At 48.3% G+C, this 14,935-nt stretch overlaps 1 protein-coding gene and 1 long non-coding RNA gene across 4 annotated transcripts in view; one reads left to right on the top strand and one right to left on the bottom strand.

Annotated features, from left to right (window-relative positions):
- Positions 1-9,620, bottom strand: part of ZEB2 (zinc finger E-box binding homeobox 2) — a 115,462-nt gene extending 105,842 nt beyond the window's left edge. The window contains exons 1-3 of one of the 2 annotated variants that reach the window (XM_018078892.3): positions 9,284-9,490; positions 9,081-9,179; positions 6,250-6,399 (exon numbers count right to left, since the gene is read on the bottom strand). In XM_018078892.3, the coding sequence (XP_017934381.1) occupies positions 6,250-6,322 (73 nt within the window). In that variant the 5' untranslated portion in view covers positions 6,323-6,399; positions 9,081-9,179; positions 9,284-9,490. Of the gene's footprint in view, positions 1-6,249; positions 6,400-9,080 lie in introns of both variants that reach the window. The other variant, XM_018078891.2, reaches the window with a different exon arrangement.
- Positions 9,035-14,750, top strand: LOC108640785. Of its 2 annotated transcripts, XR_001921480.2 has the most exons (4): positions 9,035-9,242; positions 9,350-9,417; positions 10,324-10,462; positions 14,530-14,750. It is a non-coding gene; the product is annotated as an uncharacterized LOC108640785 (long non-coding RNA). The 2 variants fall into 2 exon arrangements; XR_001921481.2 differs by having other exon boundaries at positions 9,035-9,417.
- Positions 14,751-14,935: the final 185 nt, after the last annotated feature.

The following is a 14,935-nucleotide window of genomic DNA, read 5'->3' as shown; positions in this document are numbered from 1 at the left end:
CGGCGGTGAATGGGCTGAATTGTGATTAAGAAGAAGAAGAGCTCCTTTCTTTGTTCTCCCCTCAGGGGATGTTTACTGGGAGAGACACAGCGGATCAGATATGAAAGGCATTCAGGTCAGCATTGATGTGAGCGAAAGTGAAATCATACCTAAGGCATTCAAAAGACCGCCGTGTCAGGGGTTCAGCTAACGGTGCATCTACTGTGTCTTCTCTGTTAGGCATAAAAAAAAAGGAAAAAAAAAAAAAGAAGGAAAAAAAATCTCTCCACAAACAGGCATTTTTAAAAATTACACCAAAAATTAAATAGGGAAGGAAAAAAAAGTTTTCCCTCGCTTTACCTCTCGAGCAGAAAGTGCAGGACTTAGTGCTCTTTTCACTTATGATCACGGATGGAACAGGTCAACTTGTATTAAACGTAACTGCTGGGATCAGCATCCTTATTAGAGGGAAATGATCTAGTCTGAAACGTGAACCGTTATTTTTAAGCACACCTATACATCCCATATCTCTCTATACAACACAGGCACGCATAGGTGCAGACGCATGTACAATGTGCATCTCTGTACAAGTTCCAATAACCTGAGTGGCTTATTTATTCTGATGCAAACCACGAGCAATCGTTTCTTGCCTCCCTCAGACGCAACTCTGGTGATAAAGGACAGTATGGGCATATCAGAACGGCACAGCACACCTTAAAAAGTAATCTTTCATTGACTTGGAAACTCCTCGAAACACTTTGCTGAAAGCTCGCAGCGCAAGGGGACGGTAACCGGAGGCGTAAGGAGTGGGTGCACAGTTCTGTAAGTTAAACTGCTGCAAGAGAAAGTCTAGGCATTGTCGTTTTGTTCAGTAAAAAAAAAAAGCTTGGTGAAGAAATATTTAGGTCTTAATATTTTTTTTTAAAGTCTATACTTCTCCCAGCCTAGTTATTCTTTCAATAGACTTTCCCAATGGTTAGCTGACGCTGTTGGCATAAACAGAGATATGTAAATATGTAGGGAAAACATCGCAAATTACAGTTAAGTATACAAAGAGTTAGGAGGTGGATGCATTTACAGTGGCTGAAATGAAAATGAAAACGACAAATCATTTTTTTAAAGCCTAAAATAATTAAGGAACAGGACTGGATGTCGTGTGCACTCACCAGCCCCACTATTCTAAATTTGTTTCCACCTTCAGAACCTTAGTTAAAATATATTGTTTGTCTAATGGTCACATCTGCTTTAATGGTGACGTTTAATTCTGAAATATTTTCAACTAGTGTTTCTGCATCACAGATTTCTCTCTTTTTTCTCTATACTCTAAAAAGACAACTAAAGAGCAATCAAAAAGGTGTCTGACTTGGCCATTCAGACAATTGCACCCTTGTGGGAATGCTGGAATGAATGGTACAGTGGACACCCCAGCACTATTGACGTTATAAACATGTAAATGAAACACATTAGGGCAGACAATCAATTGTCTGTGAGCACTGCAAACCTGCACTCCCTTTCTATGTGACAGGCACAAAATAGTGTCTACCTTGGGAAGCCATGGTCTTGGAGAAAAAAAGGACAAAGAGTTCTCTTTCACAGAGGAGAAAATGCACCTTAAAAGCACTGGGATAATGCAGATGCCAAAAACTGTTGTGAGGCGAAGAATTTCCTATTTCTTGGAATGAATGTGGGGCTGCTGTAAAAGAATCAACACCCTTCTTTCCACTCTAAAGGGTGACACACATTTTTCTTGGGGAATATTACCAGCCTGTCCTGAGAGCTTGCATCTCAGTCTTCCATGTATTTCCCCTATCTTGGGCAGTTGGCTATATATAATTATCCATGATTAACTTGTAATGGTTTCCTTATTAATTTTTTTCCCTTTTCGGATATGCCTTTTCCAGGCATCAAATGCATATTCTTACAGCAATTAGAAATTCCCCCAAAACTTTCCTTGCGAAGCATGTGCAATAAGCAAAACCAGTAAGTACCGAATGGTCACAAATGGCAAACAGTAATTCAGGCACTAATCTCCAAATTCGCTGGGTTTCTCGAAACTCGGAAGAAAATAAATAGATACGACTTGACACAGAAAACAACCTCCCCTGCTCCATGTCATAGCTCAGCCTGGACATGAATCTGCACCGAGAAAATGTAGCTGGATAATCATTACGCCTTGGCCACTCGCTTTTATGGCATTAATTTTTAATACCTATCTCCAGGTGCTTTTTCTGGAGGTAGCAGTACATTTGTCTCGCTACCCAGTGAGCCAAACTCCCCGAGTAATCTCCTCGCAACGGATTCCCGGCCCTGCGGAGCTGCCCGGGCACAGGAGCGCTCCGGGTGCCCGCCCTGCCCGCTGCCACCTGGGCTGCACAGGGAGCAGCTGCCTCCTCACACCCCAGCCTCAGTCTAGCTGCCTCCAAACTTCTCCAGGCAGGGAAGACAAGCCTCACTTCCCACTCACTAAAGGCAGCAGGCAGGCTTGCATATTTTTTCCTTTTTTTTTTTTTTCTTCCTTCCCCCCCTTCTTTTCCAAGTGGGAAGTGAAGGAGGTTTTTTCCCCTTCCTCAGCATCCCTGAAAGGGGGGTGGGTGGGTATCTTTTTGGGAAAGGCTCTGAGCAAGTCTAATCGTCTCTGCTTGTTTGGTCTGTGTTCTCCCTTGGATCAGACGCCCTGAAAGCATTGAACTTTCTCCCTTTTCTTTACAACTGGAAGCGAGGTGGCAAAGGAATCAAAGAGAGCTGTTTACTGAAACTTTGGGGTAAATTAGATCCAACTTTCCCCCCTCCTCTCCTTCCCGGGGACTTTAATTTTATTTTGGATTTTTGAGGAGGGGAGAGGAAAGGAGGGGAAAGAAACCCCTCAGCCAACAAACGCCAAACCACAACAACACGGAGAGAGGCAGCTCATCAGGCAGGGCAGGGCAGGGCAGCCGGCCGGACAGCGCTGCCAGCGCTGCTGCCGGGCCCCGCTCCGCACCGCTCCGCACCGGCGCTGCGGCCGCCGGCGCAGCCCCCGCCTCCGCGGGGCGCCCGTGCGGAAAGGGGGCTCGCTGCCCTCTCCTCCTCCTCCTCCTCCTCTTCCTCCTCTCCTCCTCCTCCTCCTCTGCAGCCACTCTCTCCCGAGTGAAAGTGCCGCGAAGTGAGTCAGGGCGGGAATCATCTGACTGAACTTCCCGGAGCTCCGCCGCATCCTGGGCTGCGCTCCCGCACCTCCGCCTTCCCCCCCCCCGCCCCCGCCGCTTTTCGGGTCCTCTCCTTCCCATCCTCCCTCCTGCCCCTCCTCCCCAGGGGGCTCACCCCTCATTGATTTCCACATCGCCTCTCTCAACCCACCCCCCCGCACACCTCTCCTCCACTCCAGCAGCTCTCATCAACCCCGTTATCTTGGAAAATCCCGAGCCTTCTTCCTTTCTACCCTATTTAGCTCCGGTGTAATTTTATCCAGCCCCGGTATCTCATCCCGAGCCTTGCCCATCCCCGCACACACGCAGAGATACGCACACAGGCGTGGAGCCCACTGAGGCATTAGTTGGATTATTCTGTTTTGTCCCCGTCTGTAATGTGTCTGGGATTCACTCACACTCCTCTCGCTTCCTCCACGACCATCCATTTTTATATTTTTTTTCGTGGCTTTTAAATTTTATTTTGGTTCTGCTGCGTTTCTAAGGATTTTCTCTCCGAGTTCGATAAGCATCACCGTTTCTGGTGTTATCAGCAAAGACACAAGCTCAGAAGTAACATCTTTTCCACGAATCCAGGAAAGAAGAAAAATCCACTCAGTCCAGATAAATCCTGGGCAATTCCCAACGGGAAAGGCATTGGATACGTGCTTGTCGAGAAAGAGAAAATGAAAAAAAAAAAAAAAGCCCTGACCAAACCCACCCTCACTCGTCTACCTGCTTCTCAGAACCAGGGCATTTCTCACTCAGAAATGAATGAAAGAAACAAATTAGGGAGCACAAAGAGGGAAGAGGGGACAAACAGAAAGTCGAGAATTATTCCCCCCCCCCCCCCCGCTTCCTCCCCGTGTCTTGGCCAGAGCAAGACACTGAAGGGAGAACTTAGACCTTCGCGTAACCAGCGCACACACTTGAAGTTTGCAGGATCTTTAAGTGGTTACCTTAAAAATCGCAATTAAACTTTCGTCTCCCAAGTGTGGTGGCTTCCCAAGTTAGTGCAGCTCTCTGAAAACACACTTTTTCAGGAAAGTAACCAGAATTTGTACCACCCCAGTCCATACGTGCTCCCAAAGACTTGGCTGCACTACCAGGCTGCGGTCCTGGTGTCCTGGGCAAACAGAGGAGTCCAGCTCTTTATTTTTTTGGGAGGGATGGTGGTGGGGTTTTTTTTTAGGACTCAAATCATGTTGAGAAAATATTAAACACGTAGACGCATCCCTCATCACAGAGCATGTGATGGGTTTAACACGCTAAACTAATAATCTTGCCTGGAAAAGCAAGGAGGCTGAGGAAGAAGAATAAAACCCCCTCAAACACTCAGAATATTCTTTACTGCAAAAGAGCACTTCTGGATGCGTTGCTTTAAATCTCATTCTCTTTTTCTCTCAAAAATGACTGTTTAACATAAGAAAAAAGGCTACTTGACACAAAGCTTTTGTTATCCAGTTGATCAGCAACGTGCTTTAGATACTTGTAAGGGGAAAAAAGCCCCACAACAGACATTGATTTTAGAAAATCAATAACCAACATTTAATAAAAAGAACAGAGGAAACACAAGAGAGGAGAGGGAAACATTACGTGTAATTTTAATGTCTACTAAATTACCCAGAGATGAGGGGAAGGGGAGGTCTCCTCTGTGAGGACCACCTTAAATAATGACAGACACAAGAGTAAAGGGTGGTGGTGAAGGGGGAGAGACTTTAAAAAAAGATAACAAGGAACGGATCCTTGGGAAGTTGCTCGGAATATATTATTTTAGGTTTTTGGTGCCTTTTTTTTTTTGTAATACTAAGCCAAGCAAATAGATCAAAGACAACACAAAGGGAAAAGCCAGTGTAACATAACGAACAGTTTCTGACTAAAATTCCTCTATCACTCCCCCATATGGCTCGACGCCTCCACCACAACAAGAAAAAGACACACACGCGCACACACACACACACACTCACACTCACAACCTAGAGAGGGAGAGGAAGGGGGGGGCAGGATCATTTGTTTCTAATCAACATTCTCTTGTCTTTGTGTTTTTTGTTGTTGTTGTTGTTGTGTGTGTGTCCCCCTCCTCCTTCAGCCCCCCTCCACCTCTCCACTTAAATGAAGTAGCTGAGCTATAAGAGCATGGGTTCAGGTTCACACAAATATCTTCCTTCCTCTGGCTCCTCGAGAGGAAAGTTGTTGGAAGTGGGGCCGGGATGGCCATGCGAGGGGCTGCGGGCGGGGAGGGGGAGGCTGGCGGCGGGGGAGCGGCTATCAGCCGGGGGAGAAAGGAAGAAACTAAGGGAGGGACGGGGAGAGACGGAGAAAGAGAGACCCATCACACCAGTGAAAGCTGCCAAATGTGAAATCAGCCCAGAACACCGCGTCCCACTGCGCCCCGGCCCTGCGCGGCCGGCGGGGACCGGGGGAGAGGGCAGCGGCGGACAATCGGGCACCGAGCTCATTAGTATTATTAATTATCAGGGAGGAGGAAGTTTCATTTTCGAGTCCCTAACAATGAAGAAAAAAAAAAAAAAAAAGGAAAAGAAAGAAAAGAGAGGGAGAAAGAGAGAGAAGTCCCGCTAACTCGGTGCCAGTCCGCCTCGGGGTTCTCACGCTGCCGGGTTTTTTCCCAGGGCCGCCCGCGCCCGCTCGCTCCGCGCCGCTCCGCGCCTCCCCGCCCCGATCCGTCCTCCGCTCCGCTCCGCACCGTCCCGGCCCGGCCCGGGCCGTGACAGCGCCGGGCGAGAACGCGCCGGGGCCCGCCCTGCCTGCGCTCCGGGCACCGGGAGCTCCGGGGGCTCCGGGGCAGCGCCCGCTCGCTCCGCGCCCGCGCAACAAACTTTGGGGCGCGGCGGCGTCGGCGGTCCGGCGGCCAGGCCGCTCCCCCCCGCCCCACTCGCTGCCCCCTTCCCCAGCGCTCCGCGGCCCGCGCAAGCCCCCGGACGCGGCGCAGGGAGCCGGGGGGCGGCCAGCCCCCGGGCTGCGGGCGCCGTCCTCCCCGCGCCGTCCCGCTCCCCGTCCTGCCGCCGGCTTTCCTCCACAGCCCCCCCCCTCCATTCCCGGGCGCGGCGGAGCCGGCCGGAAAAGTTTTCCCGGGGGGGCGTCTTACCGTTTTTCCTCCGGGGGTTGGCTTGTTTTCGCCTCTTACACCTGGGGCCATCCGCCATGATCTGCTGCTTCATTGATAAGAGTGGATCAGATGGCAGTTCGCATGGGCTCGACTCCCTGATTCAGCAGCAGCAGCAGCAGCACGCAGGCTCTATGTAACGACCAAACACAGCGACAATGTGGGCATCGGGATGTCCCATTTAAACGCAGGGCGCCAACGGGGACCCCAGTTTGCACCCGAAAAAGAACCCATCCACGCACACGGCGAGCCTGGCCGTGCCGGGGGAGGTGGGACGCGGTCGGAGCGGGCTCCCCCTCTCTCCCCAGCCGGGCAGATTTCTTCTTTATTTATTTATATATTTATTTATTTATTTATTTCTGCTCCCTCTCTCTCTCTCTCTCTCTCTCTCTCTCTCTCTCTCTCTCTCTGTGTGTGTGTGTGTGTGTCTCTGCGTGTGTGTGTGTGAGCGCGTGTGCGTGTGTCTCCCTCCCTGTGTGTGTGTGTGTTGCACCAGCAAAGCAGATCAGAGAGAGAGAGAGAGACAAGAATTACATCTCAAATGAGTCATAACTCATGACCGTATGAGGGAATGCACAGCTTTTACAGTAGGCTGTTTGACTCAATGCTAGGCGGACCATTTCCTCCTAAAAGTACTTTAATTTGACACTAGAACTTCTTTTCATGCGAAATCCTACCCTTCTCTTGCCTTTATTTTTTTTTCCCCCAAAGTGCACTCCAGCAAAGTGATAAGAGGAGAGGGAAACATGGCTCTCCCCTGTCCTTTTGGGGTAAAGCTCAGCACGGAGACCTCCCCCTCCCCCTAACAACGAGGAGTGTAATTATAAACCTCTGTCACCTTTTTAGTCAGTTTGACAATATTCAGGGTTTCCCCTGTCCCTTAGTTAAACAAAGCTTCAGAGTGTCATTTTTTTTCCTTCCCAGAAAAGAAACAGAAATCAAAACTACCGCTGTCAGAGTTTTCAGCCTTGCAGTTGGGTTTTGTTTTTTTGTTGATTATTTTTCTTTTTTAAGAAAAAAAAAACACAACTTGTAAACTTTTAGACCTACTGTGTGTGCCTGTGTGCCCGGGCTGGGCAGGAGGCTCTATCTGTCAAAGGGAGAGAGAGGCAGGAGCGTTTGGTTTGCTGCAAGAACGCTCCTGAAACTCAGTCCATCTCGAAGAAGATGCTGTAGCTTTAAAGATGCTTTGACTTGAGGATTAGTTTAAACAGGGGGCTATAAAAGATGTAACAGATGCAAACTGTAAAACAAGGGCAATTAACCCTTGCTCTCCTGAGCAGGATCCCCCCTCGCCTTCGCATCTATTGTCTTCTCCTGCACTGGGAGTTTTACATAAAACCTGAAAAATTATTACCTGACTCAACAATTTTAATATATTTTTTTAAGCAGAGTGAGATAATTTTTCCCTTTTCCTCCTTTCCCCTCCCTTGTGTCTTTTTACTTTGCTGGAGCTTCACACCAGGACTGAGCAGTGAAGTGTGTTGCTGTTGGGTCTTTTTATTCTGCCTGAACTCTTCCCTCAGACGTTTGCTGTTATAAAACCTGCTTGGCTAAAAATAAGAAATAATAAATCTCCAAGCAGGTAAGAGGATGGGAAGATTGAGAGAGTGTGTGTGGGGTCAGCGTATTTACTCACACTCTCCTGCTTGGGATTCTGCTTGGACAGAGGGAATTGGTGGCTCTGTGGATGAGCATATATGTGGCTGAGGAAGGAAGAGGCTGAGAAATGTGCTAGAAACTTTAGTATTTGCCAGTTATTCCCGAGACTGGAGTGGGCAATGGTGGCATCACCGCGGCACATCTACCAGGAGATGTAGCGGGGAGGGAGGACAGGCACCGAGGCGAGCCCGGACCCTCAGCTTGCCTCGGCAATAGGCGTTTTAATGCAAAACGACCAATGGTGAATTCTTTTAAATGCATTTCACTCCCTTCCTTGCTCCCCTGCCTCCCGCAAAAAGTTGACAATAATTTTAAACCTGCAAATTTCGAGAACACTTTTCTTTCTAGAGAACCAGCAAGCTTTTAAAAATACACATTATAATTTTTAAATTTTTTTTTTTTTTTTTTTTTTTTTGCTTTTTGGTAAACGACTTTTAAGTTCCAGTCAGTACTTTCACTTCTTGCTTTAGGCTTCCAGAAGCTAAGGTGTTGCTTCACCCAGCTTCACAAAATAAAATAAAGAAATGAAACCAACTAAACAGACAAAACAGCAAAACTTTCTGTTTGGGGAAACACATCCTTTGCCGGGGAACCCTGCCCGGGGCTGGGGCTCCAGCGGTGCCCGGCCGGGCTGGCTCTGCATGCTCAGGGCATGCAAAGCATTAACAGGTACCTGCAAACTTTCAGAGCTCAGATGTAAAACCTGAAATAAAAAGAGCAGGAGATGGGTGGGGGGATGTTTGAGTTTTTTGTTGGTTTTTTTGTTTTGTTTTTTTGGGGGGTTTTTTTGCAGGAGGACGAAGTCCTTTCCTAACACTAAAACTTTTGGTGCTGCGTTGTAAAAGGCACCTCCCGTACCTGGCTGACAGGTAAGGGGAGCAGGGGTGGTGGTGGCACAGCCCCGAGCTCCCCGAAACCGCTCACCCCTTCCCGGAGCGGTGCTGGAGTGACTTCAGGTTTCGGTTATAAAAAATTTTAAAAATAAAGAAAAAAAAGAGAGATTTTTTCGCCCCAAGTATAAACAAGCCAGAAAAATTAAAATACTCTCGAAATGAAATAAGCCTGCTGGTGCGTGAGGTGGTCTGAGTAAAAAGAGAAGAGGAGGGAAAAAAAAAAAAAAGGGAGAAAATGGAATTAAATTCCGAACCTACCTGCGAAGTCTTGTTTGTAGTTTTGGCCAGAAATGGTGACAAGAAAAAGCATGAAGAAGCCGCGAAGTGGAGGAGAAAAGGTGAAGGGAGATGCAGCTCCTGGAGAAATTGTAAAAAGCCTTGCAAAGAGTTGTCGGAAGGACCGTTATTCCTGCTGGGCAGGTTAGGACTGATCTCTTTCTGCCACTCCAGGAAACACAAACCTGGGGACGGACTGACGTGTTACGCCTCTTCTAATGACATTTTTTTCTTTTTCTTTTCTGTACGAGCGAGAGGAGAGACCCTGCAACACACGCCACCTATCTTTGTGGGGAGGGATAATTGGAGAGCACCAAACGTGAGCATCATGTGGAAACGTGATCGCCAAGTTTCTCTCTGGGAAAGGATCTGGGATAGATTATACCTTGAAGTCTCCGCGAACGCTTTAGCGGCAGAAATGCAATTCCACCTGCAATTCCACCTCCTGCCCCGCCCGCCCCCCGCCCCCCGCCGGGGGGGGGGCCCGCCGCCCCGCCCCGCGCTGCGCTCCGCGCCGCCCGCGCCCCGCGGAAACTCAACCGCGCCCGCCATCCGCATCCCGCCCATCCCGGGGTCTGCAAGCCCCTGCCCGCGGATGCGACCCCGCCCTCCCCCCCCCGGCCGCCGGCTGCAATCCTCTGCACACCGCGCTGGGGCGCATCCCGCTCCCCCCACGGCGCGGGCGCATCCTGCCTCTGTGCCCCCGCCCGCTCCCGCATCCTTTCCCTCCCCCAGGCGGAATCCTCCGCCCCTCCCCAGCAGGATCCCGCCGGATCCCCTGCCCCCAGGCTGGACTGCCGGTTCTCCATCCCTGGGGCCGGGATCCCTGGCGGTTCTCCCCCGGCGGGGTCCCCCCGCTCGCCCGCCCGCCCGCGAGCCGGCGAGGGGCCGCATTCCTGCCCCGCACCGTCCCGCTCCGCAGCCCCGCGCGGACCCCTCGCAATCTTGCGCGGGGAAAACTTACCCTAACATAAAGCCTAGAAACTAAACTCTGTTCGGGCACTGCAAATAAGCTCTCTGGCTTGTTTTGGTGCTGTTTTATTTTTATCCTTAACGCGTTTCTTTTAGGGCTTTTTTTTGTTTTTTTTTTTTCTTCTTCCCCCTCCCTTTCATTTCAGCACTCATCCAGGTTATTTGAATAGTCAGCTAAATCTGAGGGGGAAAAAAAAAAAGAACCACCAACCAAACGTGCTGAGATCTTACAGTCTATCTGTTTTGTTCACAGATATGGATCAGGGGTGAGATGGGCTCTTTTCCTGGCTCTGCTCTTCCTTGGAAGTAGCTGAATGAGCAGAGAGACAGCGTGGACAAGTAACGCGTGGGACTGAACTTCAGGGAGGTTACAAGTTTTTCACCTTTTTCAAGTATGAAAATTAAAATAAAATTACATATATAAAAAAAAAAAAAAGAAGGAAAAAAAAAAAAAGCCCAGACTCCACCTTTGCACTGAAGGGATTGGTTATGCAAATATGGAAGGGGTTTCCTGGCAAATACAGCTTTCTACTGTATGGTTAATTAAATCATCACTCAAAAGCCTTCCAATGTGACGCTTCTGTCGTAATCCAATCAGGTTACGTAGGTCCTAAACAAGAAAGATATTTTCCACATCTGGAAGTCAGCAATTTAGCAAGTACTGCACATTATTAACCAATTCAGAGCCCACTTCCCAGGGGGATAGTTTTTTCTCTTTTTTTGAAGTTTAAGTGTTCTTAACCAACGCTCTGCCGGTTTGTTAATCAAAAAGCTGGTTTGCACCGCACGTAATCGAGAAGTAATATCGAAGTAAGTAAAGGCAGCCCGAGCTGGGGATGCTGAGCGAAGGCGTTCAGCTGCAAAGGGGGCTGGTCCGGCTGAGCCTCCAGCCGCTCATGCCCAGCTCCCAGCACAACCCACAGCCGTTCCTTCCTCTAAAAGAGCTCGAAATAATATCGGTGCAAAGAGAAACTTCGCGTCTTGCCTGCTCGTATGGTCCTTTCCCGAGGTAAACGTGGGGCTGCCCAAAGGGCTGCGTTAAAGAGCTGTGAAACAATTTCCCTGCTCTGACAAGAGTTCAACCTATTACAGCACTTTATTTCTTTTTTCTTCTCCCCCTCCCGAAGAAAACCGAAACAAATGGCACACTGATCCCACACTGCACTTTTACTTACATTAAGCTTAGATAAACTGCTCTTGAACTGTGCGTTGAACGTGTGCCTAAAGCAAGAAGTGGAAGGCGAGCAATAGCGATAGGGATTGCGCTTCAAAATGGTCCTGCTCAGGGAACACCTTCCTGACGGTTCAGCATCGCAAAGGAAGGAAGGGGACCCCCCCTCGCCCCCCTCGCCTCCCCCCGCCGCGTGTCTTTGCAGCTCATCAGAGCCACCGAGATTTGCTTGGGATTTTTTTGGTCATCTGTGAGTTAGACGGGACTGGGTGCCCCTGAGAGATGCGGGGGAGGCAGTGCATAGGGGGGTCTCCGGCAGGGGCATCCAAATCCCCCCCCCCAGGACGGGAAATAGCCACCAACCCCCTCTCTGGGTGTCCCTCTCCCCAACCCCGAGCTGCAGGAGGAGTGAGGAGGGAGAGGCAGGCTCTGGTGGTTTGCAGCCTCTGAAATCCCCAACTACTGCAAAGGTGGGAACAAGCTTCCCTATTTTTTTTTAATTATTATTATTTTTCTTTATATTTCTTATTTTTCCCCTGCTATGAGTCATCCCGGCTTTGCTAAAAGTTTTCTTGTCACTGTTCTCTAAATGCCAACATGATTTTCCTGCAGCATGCCTGACTTCTCCATGCCTAAATATACCTGTATATGCAGAGACATATCACACACACACACACATGCACGCACACACACACAGAGTGATGATATCTTAATGAAATATATAGCACGGTGCAAATATCTTGAAATCAGATTCAAGTATTATTAATTTGAATTAGATCCTCTCAGATCCAGAAGGCATTGCCTATAAATCAAGGGCAGTCTGGCAATTCCTTAAAGAGCTAAACTGAATTTAGATGCATATGATAAAAAGAAAGAAAAAGAAAAAAGTGAATGCTAATTACTGACTCGCTTGATTTCCACTCACCCACGTTTTCTAGGAGGATAAGGAAAAAAAAAATCAAAAACCCAACCAACAAGTTCTCAAAATAAATTAATCCCATTACAAACTCCTTACATATTGTTCATACATTTCCAGATTAGAAAACGAGAGGATGAACTGGAGATTATGAGAGGCTGCAGCCTAACCCGCAACAGGCAGGACTGCCATCGATGTTGTATCATTAAAACATGTACATCTGCAGCCACACTAAAAAACAAACCCTCAGACCGTGTGATGATGCTCAAGGGCTTTAAGGAACATGTTGGTATTGTCAGATAAACCCTATTCATAATTTTGCTGGCTGTTCTTTCAGCCCTCAATCTCACAGTGTCTCCAGCTCTGAAGTGCTTCAGCAGGGTTTGCATCGGAGCAATAAACTGCTTGGATCTTTGCAGGAGTGACATAGCACCCAACCTTATTAGATGTTATTTTAATGTGGGATGTGGGGGTGTTTGTCGTTGTTTGTTTATTTTTTTTTATTTTTAATTTTTGGACGCCAGACATAAACATTTAGCAATCAGCTAAGCCCTTCTGAGATGGAATTTAACCTTAATCCAGGCGATGATTTCCTGCCCTGCTCTGAACTAATAACGGGCGTGCAGCTTCTTTAGGAGATGGAAATAATGACAGCCTATAGATCCTGCCTTTATTGGGATGGTGCTGGCAGCCCGGCTCCCAGCCCCTGCACCATCAGCATCCCCGTGCAGATCCTATTCCCTGCCCTATTTTAAAACTTCTGCAAATCCAGTCCCCCCACCCCATCAGTTTAAAAGCAAGGGGAGCCAAAATATCCTCACAAACTCCAGCTCCCTCCTTGTGTACAGCTTCCAGTTCTGTGGCTTGGGGACGGTTTTAAGGGCAGTTCTCTGGGCACAGGTTTTTCCTCTTTTCCTCAAGTTTTCCTGTGTGAAAATGAAGAGAGTTAAGATGGGAGCAGCCTGACCCTGATGCAAACCTGTCTGAGTGAAGCCATGGGGGAAGCTGTCTTGCCTCCTGTCCTCTCAGTGGGTTTCCCTTCATCCACCAAAACCTATCATGATGATGACCCCCTTGGAGATAACCCTATGTCCCCATCCCTGTGTGGGTCTGTAGGGCTGGTCAGGGGCAAATCCTGCTGCAGGGACAAACCCTGCCATGAAAAAGAGGCCGTGCAGGGAGAGACCCCCGAGACCTCCAGGCAGCAAGGTGTGACTGGCAGGGGAGGGGCCACCAAGGAGGGCTTCAGGGCACAGCTCCTGGAGGACTGGGGCCTTCTGCTGGGACCTTCTGCCATGGTGGCTTTGTGGGCTGGGGGGATGATTCATGGCCTTATTTATTTAGATACGTTTGCTTTTTCCCCGGCACAGGAGGAAAATCAAGGAAATAGCAGCAAAACTGTTCTGGCTGATAAGTTTTGATTAATACATTTTAGAGGCTGGTGAAGACAGTGGTTTAGCACCTCTAAATAAGCTTCAGCTGCTTTGAGGCTTTTCCTTCAGGTCTTTCATCACCATAACCCTCTAATATTTTCCCCAAAGTGTGGAACCCTTCCTGCATCAGGGATTAAACATCCCCATGTAGGGGACCCAGATGAGATGTGCCCACTTGCAACGGAGCCTGGGGAGAGCATCCTTTCCTCCCCACAGCTCTGCTCCGCCGAGGGAGTGGCTCCTGCAAGAACAGGGGCTCCCTGTGGGTTCTGGCTGCTCCTCATGATCAATCTCTGGGGTGCTGAAGCTGTCCTTGCCTCGAGAAGAAATTGGGAGACTGGCAAAAAAATAAAAATCCCAAACAACCCCAAACCAATGAAAAAAAACCCAGGGTGGATTATTTTCTGCAGTCACCTGTGTTGGTAGAGGATAAAACAGGATGGAATAATTTTTGTGAGCAGGGAAGGCCCCATGAGGCCCCAAGATGCTGCTGGATACTTTTTCTCAGTACAGGTGTCCCTATAAACTAAGATTTAGAAAGGAAAGCCTCTATTTTTTCCCATTTCCACATGGAGGTGTCGGCACAGAGGACAGGAAGAAAGGGTCAGGGAATGACTCTCCCCCCAGCTGCTGCTGAGGTATTTGGGAAGAAACCTTTTGAATCAACATTCCCAAAGTTTTTGAGTTCCTCTGCGGAAAACCCATGTAGGGATAGGATATGAGCCAAAAGCAAGGGAAAAGATTGTCTGGCTTTAATTTATCTATCCCTGGGCATTTCTAACAAGCAGATCACTGTAATATTTAATCTTGTGCGAGTCCCTGCACGTTAAAAGTGAATCTCCCTGATATGTTTTTCTTAATTTTGTCATTTATAAAGTTGCTTCTGACGGCCTAGAGCTGCTCAGCTCCTGTTCACAATGTCTGTCTGTGTGTCTGCAGTGGGAGAACAGCATCCACAGGATCCCAAACCTCTTCTCACACCAGGCAGAGAGCAGTGAGCAGCGAGCATCCTCCATCTGCTGTCCCGCACCGTGAGCTGGAGATGCTTTTTCCTTCTCTTCTGGGATCAGTGCTGAAGTTCGGCCACATTTCTTGGCTCAGTTGGTAGTGATTAAAATTCACGGCTCACTTTTGTTTATAGTTGGTTGTTTACTTTGTTGAATTTTTAAAAACTTGTTAGAATGCAATTGAACACAGATTCAACAGTATTTAGGCTTGAAAAATAAAGATGCATTAGAAAGATGCCTATTATGCTTCAGAATTATTAATTGACATTTTTATGATGAATAATTAATCATTTGAATAATTTTCGTATCTCTGATCTGAACACATATTTGCATATCTA

The sequence above is a fragment of the Manacus vitellinus genome, unplaced genomic scaffold (assembly GCF_001715985.3).
Source record: "Manacus vitellinus isolate BGI_N305 unplaced genomic scaffold, ASM171598v3 scaffold_43_pilon, whole genome shotgun sequence".
Taxonomy (NCBI): Eukaryota; Metazoa; Chordata; class Aves; order Passeriformes; family Pipridae; genus Manacus; species Manacus vitellinus.
Note: the sequence above shows the minus strand (reverse complement) of the source record. Positions and strands in the feature narration are given on the sequence as shown.